At 33.4% G+C, this 26,357-nt stretch overlaps 1 protein-coding gene across 1 annotated transcript in view; it reads left to right on the top strand.

The window, feature by feature from the left end:
• Positions 1 to 15,366, top strand: part of LOC108573764 (protein phosphatase PHLPP-like protein) — an 81,385-nt gene extending 66,019 nt beyond the window's left edge. Inside the window, exons 4-14 of the mRNA XM_017936243.1 lie at positions 9,701 to 9,848; positions 11,023 to 11,148; positions 11,251 to 11,404; positions 11,497 to 11,557; positions 11,814 to 12,068; positions 12,332 to 12,541; positions 12,620 to 12,782; positions 13,027 to 13,310; positions 13,462 to 14,301; positions 14,525 to 14,765; positions 14,905 to 15,366. Coding sequence (XP_017791732.1) covers positions 9,701 to 9,848; positions 11,023 to 11,148; positions 11,251 to 11,404; positions 11,497 to 11,557; positions 11,814 to 12,068; positions 12,332 to 12,541; positions 12,620 to 12,782; positions 13,027 to 13,310; positions 13,462 to 14,301; positions 14,525 to 14,765; positions 14,905 to 15,363 — 2,941 coding nt within the window. The 3' untranslated portion in view covers positions 15,364 to 15,366. The remainder of the gene's footprint in view (positions 1 to 9,700; positions 9,849 to 11,022; positions 11,149 to 11,250; positions 11,405 to 11,496; positions 11,558 to 11,813; positions 12,069 to 12,331; positions 12,542 to 12,619; positions 12,783 to 13,026; positions 13,311 to 13,461; positions 14,302 to 14,524; positions 14,766 to 14,904) is intronic.
• The last annotated feature ends 10,991 nt before the right edge of the window (positions 15,367 to 26,357 follow it).

Below are 26,357 nucleotides of genomic sequence, written 5' to 3'. Positions count from 1 at the left end.
CTACTTATTGCTACATCATTTTCGAGCTGAATACGAACAATAATAATAATTCGAATGCACTTGGCGTAATTTTCAGGAAGTTCTATGCTGAAATGCATTTTAAAAAGTTCCTAACCGTGTTAGATGTTTCTCGTTAGTAAGACAGGGAGCTGTTCCATTCACTGTAATTAACAACGCTAATTACTAATCACTTATTACTGTAACATCTCACTAGAAACTATTTAGCAAGAACCGATTAGAAAATTCAAATTGCAATTGAGGTGATACCTGCTTTATCTCTACCTGAACGAAACGTACACGTGATTTCGTTCGACACTTTCATTTGTGGGAATTTTTTTATTTCTCGGAATTTACCCCCGCCACTCGTGGTTCGAAAATTCGACGCCGATATGTAGAATGTATCGCAGAATAGAACGCCGTAGAGAAAACGAGAATCGGCCCGGTAGTTTAGGAGAAAATCGCGAAAAACTATTAACCCTTTAACCTATAACAACGAGTCAGACTCGTGGCAGAGATTCTGCTCCTAATGTGACAAAAATGGTAATATTAGTAAGAAAAATTAATTATAATCCCAACTTTCCTTTTAATTTGTACGACTGGGTATTGCTAAATCTAATTAATCTGTAACAGGTTAGCTTTTGTTACTTGATACAGTACTAAAACATTAAATGGCGGACGCTTATATGCACAGTCAGAAAAGAAATCATAGGTTAAGGGGTTAACCCCAACCGCGACGGTAGACGTGTCGATTCGCTACTTTTCGCCGTAACTCGGGAACGGTAAGAGCTATCGAAAAACCGAAGACACCGTTGTATTCGGGATTGAAAAAGGGTAAGATTTCATTGGACACTTTTATTTGTGGGAATTTTTTTTAACGTCGAAATTTTTATTTCTCGGAATTTACCCCCGCCACTCGTGGTTCGAAAATTCGACGCCGACGTGTAGAATGTATCGCAGAATAGAACGCCGTAGAGAAAACGAGAAATGGCCGGGTAGTTTAGGTGAAAATCGTGAAAAACTATTAACCCTAAGCACGACGGTAGGCGAAATCACGAAAGATCACGGACACGTAAATAACATATTTATTAAAAATATAATTTGGTCACGAAAGGGTTAAACTTTGAATGAAAACTATTTCGAAACTACTGTCATAAATTTGTCACGCGTTCAATTAAAAAATAATTCGCCCACGAAAGGGTTAAAAACTTCGAATTAAAACAGTTTCAAAATTATTGCCATAAATTTGTTACACGTTTAATTAAAAAATAATTTAACCAAAGGGTTAAATTTCAAACTAAAACTGTTTCAAAACTATTGACATAAAATTTGTTACACATTTAAAAATTGTGGTATAGGTTTGAAATGAATAAATAAAATTGCTTATTATGTTGGGCGCTTTTTCCCCGATGTGAATGAACTTTTTCATTATTTATGAGTGAAAGAAGAGAGATTCCAGGTTGTAATTAAATACGCGTGAAAGGCTGTTGAAATTAAACGAACTCATTGATATTTAATATTTGTAAATTGTATTTTTCAATAGTAAGTGGTATTGCCAAATTTGATGTTTTGCTTTATGGGGGTGAACGACCCCGAGGCGTCTAAAAATAGGTAAACTTTGGGAATTTTTTTCATAGCTATCTACTAAGTGAAAAATTCCAATTTTTTCAGAGGATATAAATGTAGCTTTCAGCTGTTCTCTCAAATTTTTAAAAAGCAAAAATGTTACAAAATGGAGGAGTTTCCTGGGGATACTCCCATTTGGAAGCATGAACATTAGGTAGGCTTTATGATTTTTTTTTCAATAGAAGAAAGTAACGTATAAGCTTGTTATTTTCAGGATGCATTCATTGATACAGTAACTTATTTTTCTGAATTTTTGGTACCAAAATAGTATCAATTTTTCAAAATATCTTAACTTATATTGCACCAAATAAAACTCTCCTTTGTGGTGATCTCAATAACATACTTTCTGTCCCTCTGAAATTTAGAAACCGGGTATTTTTATAATCAAGAATAGCCTAACCTGGAATTATTAAAAATACACCTATGTAAAAGAAACTGTCAAAAGACAAATTTCGCTTTTTGACTAACTTTTGTTATTAAAACCTTTATTTCATTATTTCATAAACTTTTACGTGTTTCGTAATAAATTGATGGTTTCTAAACATACAAGATTTTATCTCTACTTGTTCATACTACTTCCTAATATCAGGAAATATTTTACGCATATTTTCACCGCTCAACACCGCTGAATTAATTCATTATTCACGAGACGAGGAACGATCCGTGTTATAATAATAATTAACGAGCTGCCAATTAACTATTATCGCGGGAATCTGAAGAATCCTTAAAATGCGTAAATGCTCGTTTCATAAACAATCGATGGTTGAAAATTGTCGCAAAAGAACCAGCTACTTTTCGTCCAATTTTTTTACAGAGACGAAAGGGTTGTTTGAACCGTTGAATGAAATTCGCTATAAGATACACGCATGAGCAAATTTTAAGGAACTACATACTTACTTTCTTTCCTCGTTGTTTCGCGCAGGAATAGGAGCAATGAAATTAATTCTCGCTGCAATACCAGATTTAACAGAAAATCAGACTTATTCCAGTGGAAGTTTCGGTATTTCGAAAATCTCTCCTTTCACATTTCCTACAATTTTTTCCAAGAAAATTCAAGATACTTTTACCCGGTTAAAATAATTGTTAATGCATTCTTCAATCTTAGCGATGGAAATAAGGATTGCAAGAAATGAAATATTTAAAAATGCATCGACTTAGGCAAAACTAAAAAATGGATGCTTTATTCAAAAAAAAAAAATATATATAACTGATAATAATTATCAGTGTATCTTCGCTAGAAAAGCGACAAATCTCAGAAATCGTTAATTTTGAAACATCGACAAAAACGAATTCTAAAAATGAGCTATTTTTATTTGAAATAGGGTGACTGAAATTAAAATTGAAATTAACTTAACAAGAACAACGTCACAATTCTGTTTCAACCCTTTTTCCAATAGCAAACAATACACGTAATTGATATTTTATTAGAAACCCTGAAAACCCAAAGACTATTATCAAAATTGTAAAAGAGAACAAATATTTTCACTGCTAATTGTTCAAGTAATTAACAAATTCTCTACCACAAAAAATTTCAAACATATTTCCTGAAAAATTTCACTTCTGTCATTTGTGTCGCTCTTCGATCACCCCCCCCAAAAAAAATACCTGAAAGGACCAACAACCGTTCCACCCCGAAGGGACAGAAGAGCCGTTTAAAATATTCAGCGCGGTCTCTAGGAGGCCGTAGGAACGAGAGGATCTTAAAGAAGAATCTACGTAACGGCCTGAAGTTTCCCAACTCGGAGAGAACAAGAGCCCTTCGCGAGAAGCGCAATTTAAAAGCTCCTTATCACTGTTCACCTTTTCCGTGAACGAGCTACACTCGCGGAACAATAAGGCCGGCCAAACAGTGGAACCGTGCAATTACTTCCCGATCAGACGTTGCGATCAAAAAGAGCGCACATCCCTCGTTGGTCAGTCTCGTATGCAGAAGTGTGACCACGACGATGCAGACTGCTGATAGAATACACCTGTTGAGAAGCATTCTACAGGGTGTCGAGTAAAAATCCACGTTGAAATTCGTGTTTACTTGAGGTTGATAGATTTTCCTTAAGTTCGAATCGAACAGAATTGAAGAGTTTTATGCTACGATGTTGTTAGAAATGTTGCATACCGGGTGTCCTAATTTTTTCACAACGTTTTCGGTTGAAACTTTGTGAGTGTGTTCTGTGGGTATAAGTGAGGGAAAAATGTTATATAAACATAGGTCGTTTGAAGCTTCGTTAAAAAGTTTTAACAAGAATGTTAACGAACTTGCGATTACTATGGTACGAGACGAAATTGGCGCTGGTAGAAGTTGCATTTAACATCTTCAACGACTTCAAATCGTAAATATAGCTCGTGTAAAGAAGTATTAGGTTTACGTATCGCTGATCTATTCCTATTTTGTACCGTACTAACCGCACACCCGTTATCGTTCCCTTCGTATTTCTTATTATTGTTATAACTTTTTAACGGAGCTCCAAACGGCCTATGTTTATATGACATTTTTTTCTTACTTACACCCATAGAATATACTGACAAAGTTTGAGAAAGTTTGATCGAAAAAAATTGACAATTTCATCAAATCAGTAGAGAAAATGAAATTCAATACACAACAGATATAAAAGAAATATATCAGATTATCAAATTAATATCAAATCAACGGAGAACTTTAGAATTGATACGGAACCATTATCGAATCAGCCTGAATCTGATGTAAAATCAATATTAGCCAATCTACAACCGATAAAAAACCAACCTAACACAATTATCAACTCAATATCAAACCGATCACGTGAAATCTAGGTTATATCAATCCAACCAATATTTCCATCCAAATCGACGAAGCCAATGCATCAGAACTAGATAGAACAATTTAACTTAATTTCACTCTCTCCTATGAATTATCAAACCCAGCAATTTCTCAAAAGCTTCTGTAGAACACAGAGGAATCGTTATATCACCAATGTGGCTGAAGTTCTCGAAGTTCCGCCTAACGTAACCAGGTCGACAAAGTGTAGCCTTCCTTGTGCAGCACTGTTGACCAGCGAGTGGTACACAAGCAGGTCAGGACACCAGAAATCAGCATATGCCAGCTTTGTAGCACCAGCGCCAGAGAAGCTAATCTCTCCGTCCTGTTACGTCAGAGTGGTCAGCCAAGCCATCCTTGGTCTTCTCCCTCTTTCTTCCTTGGCACAGGAGTAGCTTCGATACGCTTCGACTCGCCTCAGACTTCTTAGTACCCTGAAGAACTCGCGTGAGCGTGCACCAAGCTTATAACTTCACCAACCTATCGCATCCTGAATGTTTGACGGTTTGCGAAGTGACGTTTACAGAGACTACGCGGAACAAACTGTTCAACTATTCGACAGAGGAGGAGGAGGCGTTCGAGTGTGAAGCTGGACCGGACGTTTGGGAACCGAAAGTGGTGTAGCACGTCCTTGGAGAACGTTACGACAGGAAATTTATGGGGACCACGAGTAAATTCTAGTTGACGTCGAAGAATACTATGGAAAAACTGTTGCTTCGAGCCTGTTCGAGAGATTTTTTGAAGATGGAACCACGTTGAAGATGATAACGTGTGAAGTGATGAGAAAAATATCTGGATAGACTATAGGTCGAAGATTGCCCCAGTGTGAGATATAGGAGGAAATATTGCAAGTTATCTTGGATCATTAGAGAAAGATGATTTGAACACTTTGTTGAAGAAGTTGTTGAGACACTTTTGTTGTTTGATGTAACCTTAGAATGAAATATATCTGGATAGACTATAGGTCGAAGATTGCTCAAGTGTGAGATACAGTATGAAATATTGGAACTTATTTTCGATCAGTAGAGAACGACGATTTAAACCACTCTGCTGAAGAAGTTGTTCAAGTATTTAGAATACTTTTACAGTTTGAGGCAACGTTGAAGAAAATGGTACGGTAGTTTTCTACCTTCTGGATATCGAAGCACTTGTCGGAGTGCTCTCGAAGTGTGATAGAATATTGGAGAAAGTACAAGCAATAGTAATTTACAAAATTGCCTAGAAAAGCACACGATAAACGAAATAGCATTGAAAGAATTTCAGAAACTTTTTTTAAATATTGGAAAATTTAATAGTTATAATACTGATGTGACAGAAGGTTGGTTAAAAAGGATCCAGGATACTTCACTGTAGAATCCATTAAGTACAAGTTGTTCGACTCGTCTGATAGTCCTAATGAAATACATGTTCCGAAGAGACTCTTCACCAAAGTGGACCATTATTGGATACAGTTTAATAGATCTGGGAATAATAGTAATTTCCTGAGTGCTTCAAAGGATATTGAACAAGTGGGACACCTTGAATTATTGTACACATCATGAATATTTAATGAACAAACAGGATATTCCAAGAAAATTCTTTATCAAGGCACAATTTATCATATTTGCCTTGTAAAAACAGTCATAATTATCATTGTGATCCTGACACACTGAAAACCACTCTTCGTCGATACAAGCAATCTATCAAATTTTAAATAACAATTTTATAAATGATTTGCAGAAGTCGAAAAAGTCGTTTGTAAGTTTGATGATTAAGAAATGATAAGCAGACTGTGTTTGTTGAGTAGATTTTCCTAGATTTGCACAAGAGAATACAGAATTACTTCATCTGTGTGCATCTAACGGATGAGAAGCACAGAGAAATCTGGTTGTTCGGAGGAAATCCTTCGTCGAAGTGTTGGAAACTCTGAGTGATACAAAGAAGACAATAAACAATAAAGCAGCGAGGATTTGTATGTCTAACGAAGGATTAAAAGCGCAAAGGAAGGCTGGTAAATGTTGCACTGTTTCAGCTGTCTGTTACGAAATGCTGAAAAGGGTGCACTGAATCTTTAAAAGCATCCACGCTTTTTAAACAGCGCACAGTCGAAGGATAAGAAATGACGAAGCAGGTGAGAAGTGGCTGCTGCGTGCTACAGATACAAGTGGCGTGCTAGAGGAGTGAATAAAGAGGATGTGAAGTGGTGACTTGATATGGTGAATGGATAACGTAAAATAGAAATTAGTTCAAATTCAAAGAATCTTCTTTTTTTGCACCAGTAAAATATTCTGTATAAATTGGAATGAGTTTAAGTAATATTTAGTACGATTAAAATCAATCGGTTAATTTATTTTTTAAATAAATATTTCTTATATTACTTCTGCATAAATTATGGTGAATTTATGTAAAATTTCATGTGATTAAAATTAGTCGGTTAATTTATTTTTTTTCATTATTATAGTGTTATAATTTTAGAAGCATTTATTTGGGTGCTATTGTAGAAAATTTGCTTCATCCCTGAATTTTTAAATTAGGAATTAAATTACTAATTATGAAAATTAGGAACTAAATTACTAATTAGGAAAAGAAATAGATTTTCAATAATATTGCATTGTGCAATTATTGCATTGCCCAAATATGTGATTACTGAAGGCTTTCAGGTTCTCCAGTGAAAATTAGGTTTATCAAAAAGTTTTTGTCTATGCTAACCTGAATTGACTCACATTGAAAAGTTTCTTTTTCCTTTAATGGGACTTGAATTATACTAATTTCATTATCGTTGAGTGATTACTTTCTCCATACATTGACAGTGTAGCGTATAGGGTGCTATAGTGGTACGAGAAAATTTGTATACGTAATTTAAATAGTTTCAAAGGGTAAACAGGATGGAAGAAAACTTTTTTCAAGGAAAAGAAGTTTCACGTTGATTTAAAATTTTAGATTCCACGTTCGTTTTATTATGCACGCTTAAAGGCATATCAATGCCTGCTGCAGCACACAGTAGAAACAGTGTATACATTCATGTAAAACACAACAGGTAACCTTGAAAGAAAAACGGAAAAAATTTCTTCTTTGAAACCATTTAAATTATACTATATGTATCTACAGTAGGTAATTAGGTGATCTGTTTTACATGGCTCGCCCTGCATAATTTGATTGAATTAAATTCACTTTTTCTTTTACTTTCATGCATACAGGAACAAAAAGAAATTGATGGAAACAAAGAAAAATATACAATCCGTAAAAAACGAAAAATTATTATTACCAAAATTAGGCTAATTAAATAATAAACTTTCATTCAAAACGATCCATTTAAACCAAACATTCTCTTCTAAATATCTTACACAAATATCACTATGTATAGTGTTACAATACAAAACAATACAAATTTGCCAGATACGCAGTTTTCAAAAACGCACAATTTTCCCGCCATAAATTAAATTACTAATTAATTCACATTTCGAGATTCTTATCAGCAGAATTGATATATCGAGACTCTAGTGTTCGAAAATAGCGTCTAACGGCTGCAACGATTTCGATTTTACTTTAAAAACTGAAAGTCCGTCCGATGACACAGATGCTTACTGCCAGGAAGGTTTTCACCATAATTTCAAACTTTCTACTCAACTGCACATCCTGTGGGCGGCCTGTTCGTTTAGGTTCACCGATTCGTTTGTCCGTGCAACAAGAGGGTGCAACGTGCATTGACATCGAATCGCTGTAACTGTAATTCATCTTCGTTTCCTTTTTATCGTGATTGCGTACCAGAAATACCGTGCGATACTAAAATAAAAAGATTGTAGCAAACCAATAACGTGAGAATTGTGTGCCATATAACTCCCTATGTGGAGCTTTTTTTTTTTTTCTTTTTGGAGAGAATCGCTAAAAATTATTGCGATGGAAATGAAATTTGTTTCTGGAATGATGAAAATAGAATTTATTTCTAAAATGATGAAAATAAAATTGAGATGTGAAAATAAGATTTTTGGATATTGCTTAATTGTTATTTTCAGTATACTTCAGTTATTTTTTTATTTAAGGAAGAAATGGATGATAAATTTTTATTTAGGATTTTATTATAAAAAAGCTTAGGGGGTTTAATTGATTTTCATTTGTGAAGATTGAAAATTGATAAGAATCAGGATTTTACTGCCATTACTGTATTGTAATATGTTAAAATTATTACATTTCAAATTTTAATTGATTTAATTACGGTAACTTAACACTTGCTGAATAGGAGCAACAAGTGCAACTTCAATTTTTTTTCTAAATAATTATTTAATCCTTTTTTAACTGGATTCTTGATGATTCAATATTTTGTACACTTCAACGAATGGAAAATTCGTGTTGTCTTAGAAGTGAGATTGCTATTGAGAATAATTAGCTAATCCAATTTCTTCATTTCTTCAAATCAAAAACCGTAAAATAAAAAACAGGAAATAGAAAGAATAAAGTAAATAACGTTTATTACTCGGTGTTTCGCCGATTACACTTTTAATTTTATCCAATTGTACATTCATGCTGAAGTAGTTTCAACGTCGGGATAGAAAATGGCGCTGAACTTACATTTCACACTTAACAACGAGAAATAGTTGCTTTACGAACACGTAGGATACAATTTGAAATACACTTCGATTTATTTGGTCAGTATTTTTTGTAATTAATGGTAAATATTTAAAAAACTAAATATTTTGGTCAGTATAAATAATTATTTGTCGGTATTAAATCTCATTTTGTTTGTGCAATGTTGTTTTTAGGTTAGTAAACTTTGAATTCTTGGTTAAGTTAGGTTAGATTATTTAAAATACTGACACTTCTTGTATTAATCAATGTAATACTGACCATTTATTTGAAATATCGATTAAAATTATTTTTAAATACTGACCCGATAAATAGCAGCCTTTGAAATACCATTTAACATAAGTTACAATACTCTCAAAATATAACTACACAGGGTGAGCCAATAAAAACTTTCACCTGAAATAACTCCGCGTTTATTAATTCTATTAAAAAATGTTTCACATGAAATACATTGCATTCGATAGTTGCATTAACAATTTTTTGTCTTAAATTTTTTGAAATATCAAAGTGAGTTAAATTTTTTTCAACCAAACGAAAGCAATAACCATTAAAATGAAAGAAATACTTTAAATATTTTATAACACTGCATTTTAATATTTCACACTTATTGACACACCCAGTATATCAGATATAATTAAAATATAATTTACAAAGTTAACATTAACACTTGAAACGTTACTTTATAAGAGAAACCGTTTAAAGATCGATGAAAATAATTGTTCGCAGCCTGAAAGAGCTGATCTTGGATCGTAATGGGATCAAAGAGCTGCCACACGAGCTCGTAGAGCTGAAGAACTTGAGAAACATTTCCTTGGCTGGAAATTGCCTCAGCAGTTTGCCGTCTTTCTTCAACATGCGAGCCCTCACACTAACGGTAAGTCGAATGCGTTTCGTGAAATTATTAAAGCGTTTTGTAATTCAAAATTCGCGTGGAAGTACCGTTACGATGAACAGCCGCTGGTCGAGGAACGATGAGGCAACCTGCGTTGCAAAAAAAAAAAAGAAAAAACGTAACTCCATGCTAACGAATCGAGCAATTATTCCGTTTAATTAACTCCAGAGAAAGGAAGATCGTAAATCGTGCTCTAGAAATTCAATTGAATGAACTCTTAGGATTCTGAAAAATTTTATCCGAACCCGACTTCCTCTTTAGTTTCACCAAGTCCTCCGTTAGAATTCTTGCAAGTTGAAACTAGTGTGTACGAGTTACTGTCCGTATAAAAATCGAGGATAAATATTTGTAGATTTTTTTTTTTTTTTATACATATATATAGGCATTGATAAATAGTATCTTGTCCAGTGTTTGGTAAAGAAATTACGCAAAATAAATGTTTATTGGGAAAAATATGTGTGTAGATATTATCTAACTAGAAGTGTAGAAGATGGCGATAATAGAGATCTCTCTTAAAAATGAATTATCGATCTGTAAATGACAACAGGTGTGTTTTCTATGTTCATTTTAACACGTACACCGAATCATCAAGGTAGATTTTTTGAGAAACCTTGACCTAGTTTTTAAAGTACTTCGAGAACTTTGAATTAGATCTAGTTTTAGATCTTTATTATGGTTTTGTTAATGAACACCTGAAAGTATTCTTTATGCTTTATTATAAATTATGACCCAGCTTACGCCGGGCACACAAAAAATTAGTCTATAGACTCATCAATTGTTCCCCTCCACGGAAATCTTTAGTAAAAGGCGAAAGATTTATGCGTGACTTGAAGGGAAACCAGAGTGACGAATTAACTTTTCCAGTACCCTTATATGCAACCCGGTGCGTATACTTCCTTTCGAGAAACTTAGTAGATCTGTGAGCCACCTAGTGGCGAAATAATGAAATACTGCATGTTCAAAAACGCATAACGTACATATTGCTCTGTACGTATTCTTCTATTAAATTATATGCACCTAGAAAAATAGTTAATGCAGTGAAAATGTTTAAAAAACATAAATAAATATACAAAAATTGTTATTAAACATTTTATGTTTTCGTAAAAAGTTCAATTCTATTGGAATGTGAAACTGAATTTTTTTTAATTGTTTTCAGGATGTTTTATCGAAGACAGATCACAGTAAAGCTTGCAAAGATGAGAAGAATAATCAAAATAATCTGTATAAAGTCAATCTACGGAATACTCAATTGAAAGGAAACATCATTCTTGGAAATTACGGAGTAAGAGTTTTTCTTAATACTATATAAATGCGATTATGACATAACGTAATCTCGAGATAATGATTATTGATCGTTACCATTTCTATTTCCTTTTTAATCAAGAATTTAACGCATCTAGACGTCAGTGAAAATAGCATTGAGAAATTGGACATCAGTGCTCTTCAAGAATTGAGGAGCGTTCGTTGCGCGCGAAATATTTTAACAGAACTGACGGTTTGCGGGAGGAATCTTGTTTCCCTTATTGCTGGAAACAACAGTAAGAGTTTTTTTCTTCACATTTTCACCATTTACAAGTAACGAACGTGGGAACCAGTTTCTTATTAAAACAAACCATTCGTTATCTTTCAGAACTAAAAAAGTTAACTATCGAACCAGTACCTGTGAATCTAGAACACCTAGACGTTTCTTAGTAAGTAAAAATGAGATAATAAAAATAATAAATTATAAAACCACATTCCTGATCAAATTTTCGTATTCTCTCTTTTCTTTCTTATTATTTCTAATAACACAAACAAAATCAGATTTCTCCAGAAGAATTTTTTTTTTAATTAAAGTATATCTGGATCACATAATTACTATGTATAAAATATCTTATATACAAGTATTATTTCATATAGGTTAAGTTATTTATTATTTTCTTTTGCAATAATATAATTTTATTTTAGCAATAATTTAGATGCTCTTCCGGAATGGACGCCAGATCTACCCTTGCTGCGCGCACTTTTTGCTTCCCACAATGCCTTAACAGCGCTTCCAGACAGACTGCTAACGCAGCCGTCGAGGCTGGAGGTTCTTCACTTACCCCACAATAGACTGCAGGCTCTTCCACCACCTAGAAAACCACTAAACATCGTTCACTTGACGCTACAAGACAATGCACTGACAGCGTTACCAACAAGTTTCTTCATCAACACGGAAAAGTATGTGAACGACTTTGTTTCTCGTGCACATAGTAGCACAGAAATACAGGATATATTGTATCTCGATGTTATGAATGTTAGAATCATCTGTTTGATAAGAAAATTTGGAAAAATTATGATACATTTATGTCTGTATATTTATAAGAACATTATAGTTGTTTGACAACTCTGTATTGCTGCATAAATGATTAGGGAAATATATTGTAAATTTAAACCTAACACAATGTAATTGAAATTATACTGACAAATACTTTTTTCTATAGAATGAAAGTTCTGAATCTCTCCAACAATCGATTATCAGAACTTCCACACTTGGGAGAAGGAAACAAAAATCGACATAACAATCACAATTTGGAGAAATTATATCTCACGGCGAATTGTTTGACAGACACAGCTTTGGATACTCTTGCAAAATTGTCTTCATTACGAGTTCTTCATATAGCGTACAACACTTTAGACACGCTTCCAGAGAGGTATAATCTGCAACACTTTATTTGCCCCTTCAATGTCTCACGATTAGAATGAAATATTAAAAGACTATCGACTTGCAGTTGTATAGCTTCGTGGAAAGACCTGGAAGAATTAGTATTGTCTGGAAATCGTCTTCAATACCTACCGGACAATGTAGCCAATTTACGGCATTTACGTGTCTTGCGTGTCCATTCCAATCGGCTCCTAACTTGTCCGACATTCAATAAAACAGCATCGTTAAAGGTAATGTCATGGGTAAACAGAAAACTCTACTCCTATTGCTTTACAAGTCACAATTTATACAGAAATAGCTGATAAATTTAAATAAAATTACGAACACTTCATTGGAATGTTTTATTTTACTTTAAGTTTATTGTGAAATTTCTTCTCAGTATTTATTGTGATCAAACTTTCTGTTACCCCATGTACTCAAAATCAATAACAATGAAAGAAACGTTTGAACATGAAACTACTGTTCTTTATACAGGTTTTGGATCTAGCTCACAACCAGTTAGACAGGGTGAACCTGGCCACACTGGTGCCACCTCAACTTCAATTTCTCGACATATCTTGCAACTCGAGGCTCCACGTAGACCCCAGACAATTCCAAGTGTACAGATCGCAGCGACCAATATCTTTGGTTGATGTGTCGGGTCAGAACAGACCAAGTCTACCCTCTCATCCTCATCAGCAGGAGATCGTTTCCGCGGAAAAGGGTTCAGAACAACCGTGGAGACTTGGATTTTCGGAAACAGCAGGGTCGAGGGAAAGGTAAAAAAGAAATCGATATTGTTTCTAATCAATTCTCATTTATTGTTGGTCAATATTACATATTCTCTTATATTGTTTCTTTTTGTATTAAATTACAAATTATACAAAGTTAAACAAACTGTATGTTTAATCGTCCAATTCTTATGCACAGATTGTACGTATCGCAAGTCCGGATGCCGTCGTTCTGCAACGTGGAAGGTTTGTTTGGTGTATTCGACGGCGGCTCGAACCAAGAAGCGCCAAGCGCTCTTCAAGAAATGATCCCGCGCCTCTTACTGGAGGAGAGGACCGTCCGGGAGACGTCTAAAGAATACTTAAAGTACACGTTACTCTCCGCCCATCGAGAGTTAAAAGAGAAGGGCCAAAAATACGGGATCGATGCGACACTGGTGCATATTGTAAGAATTCAATCGCAACCGGGATACCCGAAAGCACCGACGAAGTATTCGTTGAAAGTAGCCACGTCTGGCGATGCAAAAGCGGTTCTCTGCAGAGCAGCTGGCCCTTTAACCTTAGCTCCGCCTAAGAAAGTTCCTGTGAAAAATCAATTGGGCAACGCGGCCATGTTTCCTCTGGTGGTACCTGACCCGACTTTCGAGGAAGTGGACCTAGAGGACGACGACGAATTTGTTATAATTGGTAATCGACGATTGTGGGAGGTGTTGAGTATTCAGGAAGCCGTTCGAGAAGCTAGAGCAGAGGCTAGCCCTGTGTTGGCCGCCAAAAGGCTTCAAGATTTAGCGCAAGCTTACGGTGCAGAGGATAATTTGAGTATCGTCGTTGTAAGGCTAACAGGACCCAGCCAGGGCGATTTGGATCAGCTGATGAGGGAGCTGAGGCACGCGGTCGGTAAAAATAGAGGTCAGACTGAGGCTGGATGTCCTTGTCCTTGTTGCGTGCCACCAGCTGCACATAAACCACCGGGACCTTGCTGCTGTCACACGAATGAGGGCTATTATTTGAACGGTGTGCTGAAAAGCATAGTGAATAGGTAAGACAGTTCGTACGAAATTACGTAATAGAGGTTGTAGGAACTGTTCGCTCCAGTACAAAGTAGCTTAATAATTGCGATATACTAGGTGGTATAATAGTGTCGAGAATAATTCGTTTAAAAGCTTTATTTTGAAAATTATACAAAGAATGGCTGGAATGTGTGGAAGCATTGTCATAGAGTGTATAGACATGGTATGATTGAACAATTTTAAATTATGCAGGTCGAACAAAGCACACAACGGGTCTGGTAAATACTTCAAGAACCGTCGACCTACGCAGGAGAATGAAAGTCCGCCGTATAAAGATGATAGAAGCTCACCGAGCGGCCAATCCGACCAAGCCAGCGATAGTACCTTCAAGTCGAGACACCCTTCTGGTAGAGTCTGGCCTGGAAGTGCTGCTTCCAGAGCCACGAACAAAGCTCGTCAGAGCGTTTTTACAAATGAAAATGGCACGAGAAAGGTAAAATAACGTTACTGCAATCTTTTATGTAATTTTTTTTATTCTTAAAATATACTTTACATACCAAGTGATAATTAACTTAAAATAAAGGATACATTGTAAATACTCTGTAAATAAAATTACAACGTAAAATTTAAAGGTATCAACTTGTCTAACGACACAAGAAGACACCGTGTCCGAGAGATCTGGCGCTCTCAGCGAGGAACAGTTCCGATGCTGGGAGTATATGCTGGAACAGAATACTCAGCTCTTGTTCGACAAGGAATTGGACACCTTAACGAGAACCCCGCTACGGCGAGGTCAATCGAGATCCACGCCTCAATTAGGTGGCAATTTGCCTTTTCTATCGAAGAGGTTCGGAAGTGCCAGATCCTTTAATCCCTCCCTTCCGAGACCGCCCATTGTGCGATTTGGTAGCGGAAGAAGATTACTGAATGGAGGTCCGAACGCGGCTTACTTCGGCAGCCTGCAAAGGCTGATGCCGTATAATCTCGAATACGATTTCGCTGTCATTCAGGAAAGAAACGGATTAGACTCGTTGGAGCAAGACGCGACGAGAATGCAACAGTACTGGGGAGTAGCTACGACCGAATTGTGATACGCGAGTTCTAGAACAATGCTATTGAAATCTGTGAATTTTGAAATTGTGACACTATGTTGAAAGCTGCCGTGTTATCTGTACGGTAAGAGGGGGATGGACTCATTTTTGTTTTAACGAGAAAATAAAAAACGACTAAAGGTAATGAAATGTGGCAAATCGATAAGCCTAGACGTGTGAGTTATTCGCGAACCGTTAAGCTCTAATTGATTGCAACAAAGTACAAGCATTTACTCGAGAGATACAGAGACACTTATACAGAAATTGTACACTTACTTTCTTTGTCTCTTTGTTTCATTGTGAAGGAATTTTTTAGTGGAACGAAATGAAGATAGCGGAAAGCTACAGATAGGATTTTATAGAAAATTAGATCTGAATTTGAAGTTGATTTATTATTTTATATTTACATTAAAATTTATTTTACAAGAAAAATGGTCAGTGTTTGTTAGTACATTGTATCGTTTACATTTATACGATATGAATTATATCGTGTTGCTTTTTCGTAGCATCGAACAGGTAAATAAAAATGTTTATGATTGCATAATTTTGTTGCCAAATGTATATTTATAAATTGTACTATAACATTCTAAACATTGCATAAGCATAAAAGGAGGATACAACATTATAAAGTTAGAGATAACGGTTACATATTCGCAGTATTCAGTAAACGAAATTGTTAAATCTAAAATCTAAAATGTTCTTACGAATTGTAAATATAAATATAATCTTAAAAACATCGGAAAAATTGAAAGGACTATCAAATACATGATAGAGTGCTTTTACAAATTGTATATAAATATCATGTATGATAAAAAAATAATGCATGTAAAATGTACGTAAATATAAATACACCCAACTGAAGCAACTCAAGATAAGCTATCGTAAAGTCAAACTATGAGTTAAACATTTACATGAGATACATGACACTATTCAAATAACAAACAAGGAGATCTCACGCTATTTGTACAAAGTATGTTATTACGTATTAAAGCAAGTTCGAGAAAACACTGAAAAATAGTTTCGAAATTGTTTTTCGAATGTCGAATTTTTCCATTTTCGTCCCAGACGAACCCTCTGTGATTTAATATTATTTGTTTCTATAAATTCATACATATATTTAACAAAAAAAAAGTATTATAAGAATACGTAGAAGATATGTATAATACGTAATAGTGCGATTATCATTTGTAGAAATCATTCAGTTTCCTATAACGATTATGATAAAGAATATTTTTTTACCGATAAAAAAATGTAGCGACTACTGTACCTGAAGCTACCAAATAAATCATTAAGCAGCAAGAACGGAATGCGTGTATCGTGTGTGTATATATACACGTATATACACGTATAAGATATATATATATATATCAAAATGTGATCTAATTAACATAAAAATACAGTATCAAATGTGTCGAGATTCATTCACCCGGAACAGTACATCACTTAATTGTCTTGTATGCTTCTCCCCAATTTATACTAATCAATTAACAAACTCGTGCGCCCAGACATCATCCTGTTATCTGTTTTCTCGCCATATAATGTCTCAGCGGTAGCCTTGATAAGCATTATCTTATTTGTCGTTCAGTATTAAACCCACTATTTCTCTATCGCAATGAACTCTTTTTACAAAATCGCCGGAAGAGATTAAAAGATATACTCGTGAGTAGAGCAGCTTTCTTTTCCTCTTTGTCATAGAGAATGAATGTAACATAGCTTGTTTAAACTCTAGATATCAGAAGAAGATATAGCTGACCTGTATTAAATAATAGACCTTGGTTAAGTGCAAAAGCCCAGATAAAAGTTATTCAATTTCTAACGATCTTTGCATACACGATTAACTCTCACTTTTCTTTATATCAATGAATACTATTATAAAATACCCTTAGGTATTGGTACTTTCCGATCTTTTTCATTCGTAAAAACTGTATGTACTGTACAAATCTCTCTGACCTTTTACATGTGTAACTTAACAGATAGTACGTAAATCGATAAAAACCACAATTTACTTTTCCCGTTAACATTTATATAATTATGCTTATGTAGTATAACAGTCAACATTTACTTTATACATATATACCTTAAAATTAACGATTTCTCGATTTTATTAAAAACTGAACGATATTAAAATTTAGACAAATAGACATTTAAAAGAAAATATTGTTCAAAGGAACAAGAATTTATTAATATAAAATGCAGTAAAAATTTACAAAGGGTGTAAAAAAAATGATTTCTTTTATGAAGCAATGCCTTTTGTCTACCGTCCATATACCGATCGATGTTCTAAAATCAATTCTTACTTTCTTAGACTACAAGAGCACTTTAAAGAAGGACTTGTGTTGCAATAAGTCTGATCATAATCGTTCTTCTCGTCATTTATGGTATCACGAACAATCCATTACGATACCATAATTTCAAAATCCAATCTTTGAAACGTTCTTTTAAAAGCGTTCTTTTAATAAAACTAAATGGATTACATTGGTAGGTTATGATATTAGTAGCTTTTATATAATTTCTTGTCTATGCCACACCCCCAAAAGTCAATAAAGTATTCTGATATTTTTTGGATTGTTAATGGAAGCATAATCTCGAGTATTCCTTTATCTACAATATAAATTAGCAATATCTGCCTCGCGATCACGAGCAATAATTGTGACAAGGTTGTTGAAAGTAGCTAATAAGCTTTAGGAAATCCATAATCTTATTATTGCAATATGTGTAATCTTATTCAAACATGATTATGTAAATCACGCAATCTTCCAAATGGTAATAAATTCAAATTTGAATTTGAGCAGTAATTTCATTTAAAAATAACTTGCGAAATTGTTCATTACAATGGTTCATTATTGCACTTCGCTGTATTCGCTGCAACACGTCACATATTTATGACACTTCAACTGTTATGGCAAATGAACGTCGCCACGCGTGACAGTAATAACTTAACTTGCTATAATTACGACTTACTGTATACCAATATTACGCACACATGACGTATCATTTTGAACACCCACTTAACCTCTTCGTTACATTTCGTTTACTCATTAGAAATACGTTCTGTATCACGTTGGTAGAGGATAAATGATAAAAACAAAGGATATTAACAAACAACATTATCGTCACTTTTGCATCGCAATATTTCTAATGAACAAGTCATTTCAGAACAAAACATTTGCATTTTGTTGAAGTATACGCATTGTATACACAGATCTGATTGAACATCTATTAGATGAGAAATACCTACAATGATTCAATAACAGCATCCGCTTAGAGTACTCTGAACATCACAATACATAATGGAATTAAAGCTGAAGTCATTAATTTAAAAAACAGAACACTCCTAAATATCGAACATTTATGATAAGTACTTAGGTATCAAAATTTGACTGTGATATATGTACATACTTAAAGTTGTATAAACACTTGAATGATTCTATTACTAGATATCGCTTTACTCCGCAAATCGTTATACATAAATTTATGTTATAGATAAATTTTATATACGAAAGCAACATTAATCATACCTGCGTTCTTTTTTTCTAAATCTTCAAACACTACGTACTCAATTTTTTATATCAAAATTTTGTACAATCAACTAGACTTATGAAATGATTTAATAATATAATTAAGCTAACCTAACCTAAATATTTTCTAACAAATATTCCACGTAACATTACACACGAGTACAATTGCACTTGGATGAACAAATTTCAATTACTTTAAAATCATAATTCGTGATAATTAACCTTTCGTCGCTTCTTAATCTTTCGTTCTTAATAAAATGTTTATTTATAAAAGAACGATAAAACTCTAAGCATGCCATTATAAAAGTAGCTCTTAACGCGAAACACATCAGAAAAATATCGAAGTATTCATTAACATTGCATTAAAATGTGCAGATTTATTTCAATATTTTTCTAGTTTACAGTAAAAAAAAAATGATACCGAATTTTAATTATAAAATTTAAATTAAATTGTAAAACTAATTTTACACATGACTGTTACAAAATGTTCGCGCGCGTTATACAAATCGAGTGACGCATCTAGTCAGGCGTACATATACACGAGCTTACATAAATGTGGTACGCATTGGAGAGTCACGTGCGTAGGTATACAAGAGGAAAAGAAAAGTGGGGGGGTTGCAGGGTTTGCATAACCTGATTGAAACTTGACGCCAACAGTTAGTAGTATTTCGACGTCGCTAAAGGTTGCGTTGTTGTGTTTGGGCGACTCGTCTGTCTTCTTTCACTCTCGTTTTCTCTCTCTCCATCTTTGTTACTTGCTCGTAATTGTATTCATACATTCGTAGAAGTTTCTTTGTCGCGATGTGTGCACGCGTTACATATTCGTCGGTGAAACATCGTGTACTTATTTTTTATAGGTAGTTCACCTGCTATGATACCCACCAGAAGAAGAGCTTGATTTGGTGCACGTGATAGAACTTTCAGTAAGTAGCACGTCGCGTTATTACTGTACTATCAACAGCTTGTTAATATGTGACAGCTTGATTATGTCAATTTGTTTTAAAGGTGTGTTCCAAAAAAGTTAAAAGTAAGATTCTTTTCGCGCGTTAAAATTAAAGTCAATAAAACAACCTGTTTGCTTTCTATCGAGTGTGAACTATAAATCGATTCTGGTTTATCGTGTGTCGTAATTTACGTGGAATTACTGAACGACCATATTTAGAGTACACCTTTCTGGTCTTGAAACGCGACGTATACGGATAAGTTTATGCTTTATCGAGTGTCGACGATAAATTCTGGAATTGTTCGTCCTTCATAACGTGTTTTCACGTGTACAAATAGCGGATTTCACACCCACAGTTTCCATGTTTATTAAATTACCTCTGTTCCTGTCATTACGAAACCATACAACGAAATTACGTGAATTTTTTTACATTAAATCGAAAGTCCACGGTCGATGAGTCGATGTGACTCAGTCACGAGACGTTACGTCGAATTATCCCAGTAAACAATTACGATTACACCGTACGTGCACAATCAGAACAGTCCTAATCGGTTCGCTGTGAATTTTTTGCATTTATCGTAATTAAAGGGTCCCGATAAAAATATATCCTCGTTGTTATTTACATTCAGCAATACGTAGCTGAAATATTATTCGATATCTTATTTATGTTATATTTGTTTTTATTGTGTCGCCATTTCATATTGTGCAATGCGTACTCGATGTTTTTGGTCCTTCTTTTAGCAAACAGTAACGTCGAAACTCCTAGCTCGAAAAATAAGAACCACAATGAATGTTTTCGAAGAAATTCACTGCGTGTTTTACATTGCTCTGCCAAGCGTTAAAGATTCGAGGAACTGAGATACAACAATGTAAGCTAAAATATTCTGAAAATCTGTGTTAGCAAACTCCGCGAACGAAAACGAACCGAGACCCTCGACATTTATATCAAAACGAACAACGTATAATAATAATGCGTTTAAGAACAACTGTAAGTTAATGTCGACTGAATATTAAACAACAATTTCGTTAATTTAATTAATTAAATATTGCATCGATAAATAAGTGATGATCTTCTTTTGATTTCGTAACGATGATCCACGAACTAAGTGAGAAATGAACAAATTTCTATTATGGACTTTGAACCGTACACGTTCTCTTTTTATGGATCGCACGAAACGAGACTCTCACGTTGAGATTCGATAAACATACGCAGCTGATTGTCACAAACAACTTTTCCTGGTTTGCGTCAGTTCATTATCGCGATAAAGTGTTCCGTAATATATATGCAAACTGATTGTTGCTACAAAGTCGTCAGTAAAATATATTTATGGATTGTAGGTGTATTCCGTTGAACTCTTTTATTTTTTAATACATTTTGTAGAAACAAATAAACTAACATCATATTTTACTAGCAAAATATTTGTTACATGTACCTCTGATTTCGGAAATTTAAATTATTATGCAACTAAGTTACTCGTTTGCCTTATCTCAGTTGACGAGAAATCTTATTTTACATTGGGAAAGTATCTTTTGTATCTGATAGTTGTATCGGGATTCACTTGAAAACATTTGGAAATTACAATGGCCGTACATGCCTCAAGGTTGACAAATGAAAATATTCATATGTAACAAGTAGTGAAAGATCGATCGATTTTCTGTAAAAGTATCTGAAAAAAGCAAGAATAAGAAGTGATCAAATTGTATTCGTATCTGTTATGTGTTATAATTATGTACTTCTTACTCACTTCTAAATAAAACCAGAAATTGTTTAAAGTTTGTGTTTGCCTCTCGAAAGTAAATTAATTTTTCTGTTAGCTTGCATGACATATGTCACGCTAAGAGAGTGTGCAATTTCATCACGTGTAGATATTGCGCAAGACCGTCTATAATGCTATACGGTGTATAGAAAAATGTTCAAGTCGAACCAACAAGTCAATGCGTGCTTTGTTCTCTAACCTTAAAATGTGGCGATTGATCCAAGAAAATTATTTGAAACTGTAAACAGATGGTGTTAGATAACCTCAAAATTTAATACGTACATATAGCAACATAAAAGAAACCTAGGTGACTACTACAAAAAGATTATCTATAATCAATAATTAATTAAATGTAGCTGATAAAAAGAAAGTTTTCAAGCAAAAACAGAAAATTCATATCATGGGTAATTGAACGTAACAGGTAAAACTTATGCTACAAGCCGTAATTTATTCATTTATGCAAAGTCGTTTGATTAAATGTAGTAATGATTGTACTGATAATTTTGATTCAATATTGAATAATTAATATTAAACGTGTGAATTTTATTAAATTAAAAATATGAATGGAAAATATTAGTTTACGAAACGTGCAATATTTGAGCGGGAAAAATAATGAAAATATGAATACGTACTTACGCGGTTATGAATACAATATATCTGTATCAATAGCAATAGAACAATAGTGCCACAATAGCCACATGCCATCAAGTGTTTTTTTTTTTACACCTTTGTTAAGAATGCATCACTGGGTATACATCTACGATCTGAACAGATCGATAAATAACACAGCGTGACTTTGACAAAGGTCGATTACTATGCGGTGAACTGTGAACTATTTTGTTCTCTATTTTTTGTCTTCCTTTTTTATTTTTTAGATAAGAATTTGTTTATCTTAATATTCTTTCGTCCACTTGCGTGAAATTGTTTTCTATAGACCGCTTAAAACCGTAAAACCAGTCTTGCATGCAGTCTTGATAATACTAATGTTTAAAGTTTCCAGTGAAGAAGGTTAAATGTAATGAAATTAAATTATGCACGTCTTTATTTTTAAAAATTTGTGGAAAATAGGGGTTTCTGAAATAATACAAATACCCTTACACATTTTAAGTATTATACTTCGTGAAAAAATCTTATCTTTATTTTAAAATACTCCAAATACTTTTTATAATTACTGACTAATTGGATAGAACATTTTGTCAATTATTTAAAGTACCAGCTGTATATACATCATTTTCAGGTTAATATATACAACAAATATCCTGCAATTAATAATTTTTCCTAAGGAAGTATGTAAAATCTTATGACTCAGCATGTGAGTCGTTAAAAATAATTTTGTAAATTAGGCATGATTGACTTTTGAATACGTTTGTTATGTCATATCGTATTATACATGGAAAAACGACACGTACGCTAGTCTATATGCAAGGCTACTGTTACCGCGTATTTTAACAGAGATTATATATCGATTGTAAACGAAAGCAAATTACTTTACAATCATTATTTCTGTGAAGCATGTTAAAGCATTCTTTTTCTTTTTCTTAATGCTGACACGTATCTCCTTGTTTTTAATATTATAAAACATATCTAAGCAGTTATTGTCGAGAACTAAATACATACATACGCCGATATCGAGCGTGAATTATAGAGAGTGATTCTGAAACAATTCACTTTTTTATCATTATTTTTTCCTTACTGTTTTAAAAATTTTTTAAATGTTTAAATTTCCAATAGAACTTTTGTCTCGTGTTTCTTTTTGTATCATGTATACTAGATTTAATAATAATATCTAATTAATGACAATTCTTAATGATATGAAGAGTTATCAATAATGATATAAATTCTGCATTTCAATTTACTTTCACTACTCAAGATTTCAATTACCAAAATGTAAGCTTCGAAGAAAAACACTTGAATTACAGATATAAAAGATAAAACTTGAAAAGATAACACTCGGCAATTTGTTTAGAGATCATTGTTTGCAAGGTAAAGTTTAAATTAATAATACTATCAAATTACTATAATAGAGAAGCATTAATCGTTGAAATCTTTAAAAACAATCAAGAAAAGAACCTAAAAACCTTTAACCTGGTTGAGAAGCACTGAGCAAGACATTGAAATGTGTCCAAGTGAGATATGATATACATATCCAGTCATCTGAAAGTAATTCTATTTCAGAATGCTTATTTTTAAAAAGTGGCTGCTTTACAGCCAAATACGCAGATTTATATACATTGTAATATTGTATAACATTAAAGTATAACATTAAAATGGTAGGAAAGTGGATAAAAAATAGGGACTTGTTTATTTTTCCGTAAGTAGGTATTTTTCAATATCACAGAAGGTAAGAAATAAAGGAAAAATTGAACAGCCTTATAATTATTTATACTGTACTATCAAGATGGTGAAAAGCACTAAAATCATAATTTGAAGAATCCGGAAAAGTAATTTTTGAAAACGAAAATCATTCGAAAGGCTTTAGGTATTTTTGTTCAATGTAAGAGCATTGTAGACGTTCTACGTTATTTCCGTCGTATTTGACCCAGTGCAACCTTGAACATGAACTCATCTTCAATATTCTCTTTCTATATTATAAGACAAAAATCGTATCTTTCTGTTTAAAATAAATTAAAGACACCTGTAGTAATAAACAATTTTCCAAGAATTTAGAGATTGGACAGTAATAAATTCAAATATCTGTATATTTATCCGTAACAATCATTTTCTTCGATGCTGTAATACCTCGTTGTACCGTAAAAAATATAAGTATTCTTAAAAAACAGCTGCATATGTGGTATAATCTTTCACTGAAATTCCATTGCGAAACTAAAATAAATTAGTCTGAAAAATATGCGTAAAGTCCTGTAATAACACCTTCAGATTCTTTATTGTTCTTTATATTTTCCATTGAGTAAAAACGTTATTCTTCCGAGTAAGTTTACATTCTATGAAATTGCTTTTTGTTTCCTAGAAAAGCTTGAATAAGGCAGCATTATTATCGTTCACATAGACGATTTCATCCGTAATTTTATCGGACGCATGGTAAACCTCTAAGTTTGATAAACTGTAGAAAACTTACAAAATCCATTAGAAATTATGTTACTCAAAATAATTACAAGATCTCGTAACATAAAAATAATTCACGTTCCAGAATAAATCATGCATAAAAATGTAAAAATGTAAAACTAATTGTTAAGAATATAAAAAATATCGTATGCTTAGTATTTACTGAATCTCTAGCTGGCGTAGTACAAATACTTCTGACGAAGCAACGATATTGATTTCTTCATTTGTACCGATACAGCTGCTTTGAACAGTATATTAAGTTCTACCAGAAGAATCTTTATAGAAATAGTTATCGAACAGTGTTTCGCAAATGTTTTCGCAAAAGTGTTTTTGCAATTCGTCACATTACGCAGCTCCTGCAAAAAAAAAACACATCGCACATAAACTTACAGATTCAAATAGTAGCTCCAAGTATATAAATGCTCGCGTGTAGGAGTCGTGTAAAAAGAAATTTCGTGTGATGCAATTACTTTGGACTAGATTTTCTCGATTACGCAAAGCATGAATTGTAGAACCGCTAACTAAATTAATGATATGAATTTGCCAGAGCACATATCAGGTGCGATTATCTTATATAACATTCGTCACATTCCTCTTCTTTAAAACCTACAAAGAATGAATAGAATATCTGCTGTTATTTAGTAGAAAATGTAAACGGTTATCATTATGCAATTGTCTTGATCTTATAACTGCACCATCAAAGACACTAAAAACAAAGCATATGCTACAAGGTCATTTCCGTTACAATGTTGACTGCATTGCAGTTCTGTACATCAATAATGAATTAAAAGTAATTCATACGATTGTTGTTGCTGTATTGATCGAAAATTCAATATTTGTAACAGGAACAAATATAACTGGAAGCAATATTTATTATTTGTTTAGTATAATGGCGATACTACGTTTAAGTGTATTATTTAACAAAGACGTTGAACTAACTACCTAAGTTGAAAAACAATGTTGCATTCTGTTAATTAAAATTTCAACACCTGTGAAAGAACCGTGATTTTCTGATATAACACATTACTTGCACCACCTACCAATTCAATCATTTACTAAAAAAGTAAACAGAATAATAAATTTCAAGGTGAAATTAATTTATGCTTTAAGTATCATTCTTTTTCTATCTGAATCATTGAAAAAGAAATATATTAAACTTGTTAGAACGTTTCTTTTCATTGTAACTGTTTCTTACAATCGTTAGCAGTACATTCTAAATTATTTAGAACCAACAAGTTGTAACTCTTAGCAACGCGATAATAGCTGACTCTGTACCTTTATACGAATCTTGTGAGAGTGTGCTTGCACACCTTTCAAGTTTCAATGAAGTCAAACCAGCTCTGATGTACGATTATTGCATATTCTAATGTGGTGCAATATTATATCTGCCCCTAGAATGTAATATAAGATGTAATTCAAGAAACCTATGATTCTGCAAAATTGCTTTACATTAACACGGTTATCAAAGCTTTCGTAAAAAAACACTAACCGCAATATGATATGTACTTTCCCACTAGGGGGTGTGATTGACGCGTTTCATTTTTACATTCGCTTTATTGCATTGGGAATTTTTTTTTTTTTATTTAGAATACTACAATATTTGAGAAATTAAAAAGTAAATTAATTTGGTATAAAAACATAAGACCAGATCAAGTGTAGTGTATTATCGAAATTATATTCCAGTTAAATGTACAGCTTGAAAATTTTTTTAAC

Source organism: Habropoda laboriosa, unplaced genomic scaffold (assembly GCF_001263275.1).
Source record: "Habropoda laboriosa isolate 0110345459 unplaced genomic scaffold, ASM126327v1 scaffold126, whole genome shotgun sequence".
NCBI classification, from domain to species: domain Eukaryota; kingdom Metazoa; phylum Arthropoda; class Insecta; order Hymenoptera; family Apidae; genus Habropoda; species Habropoda laboriosa.
Note: the sequence above shows the minus strand (reverse complement) of the source record. Positions and strands in the feature narration are given on the sequence as shown.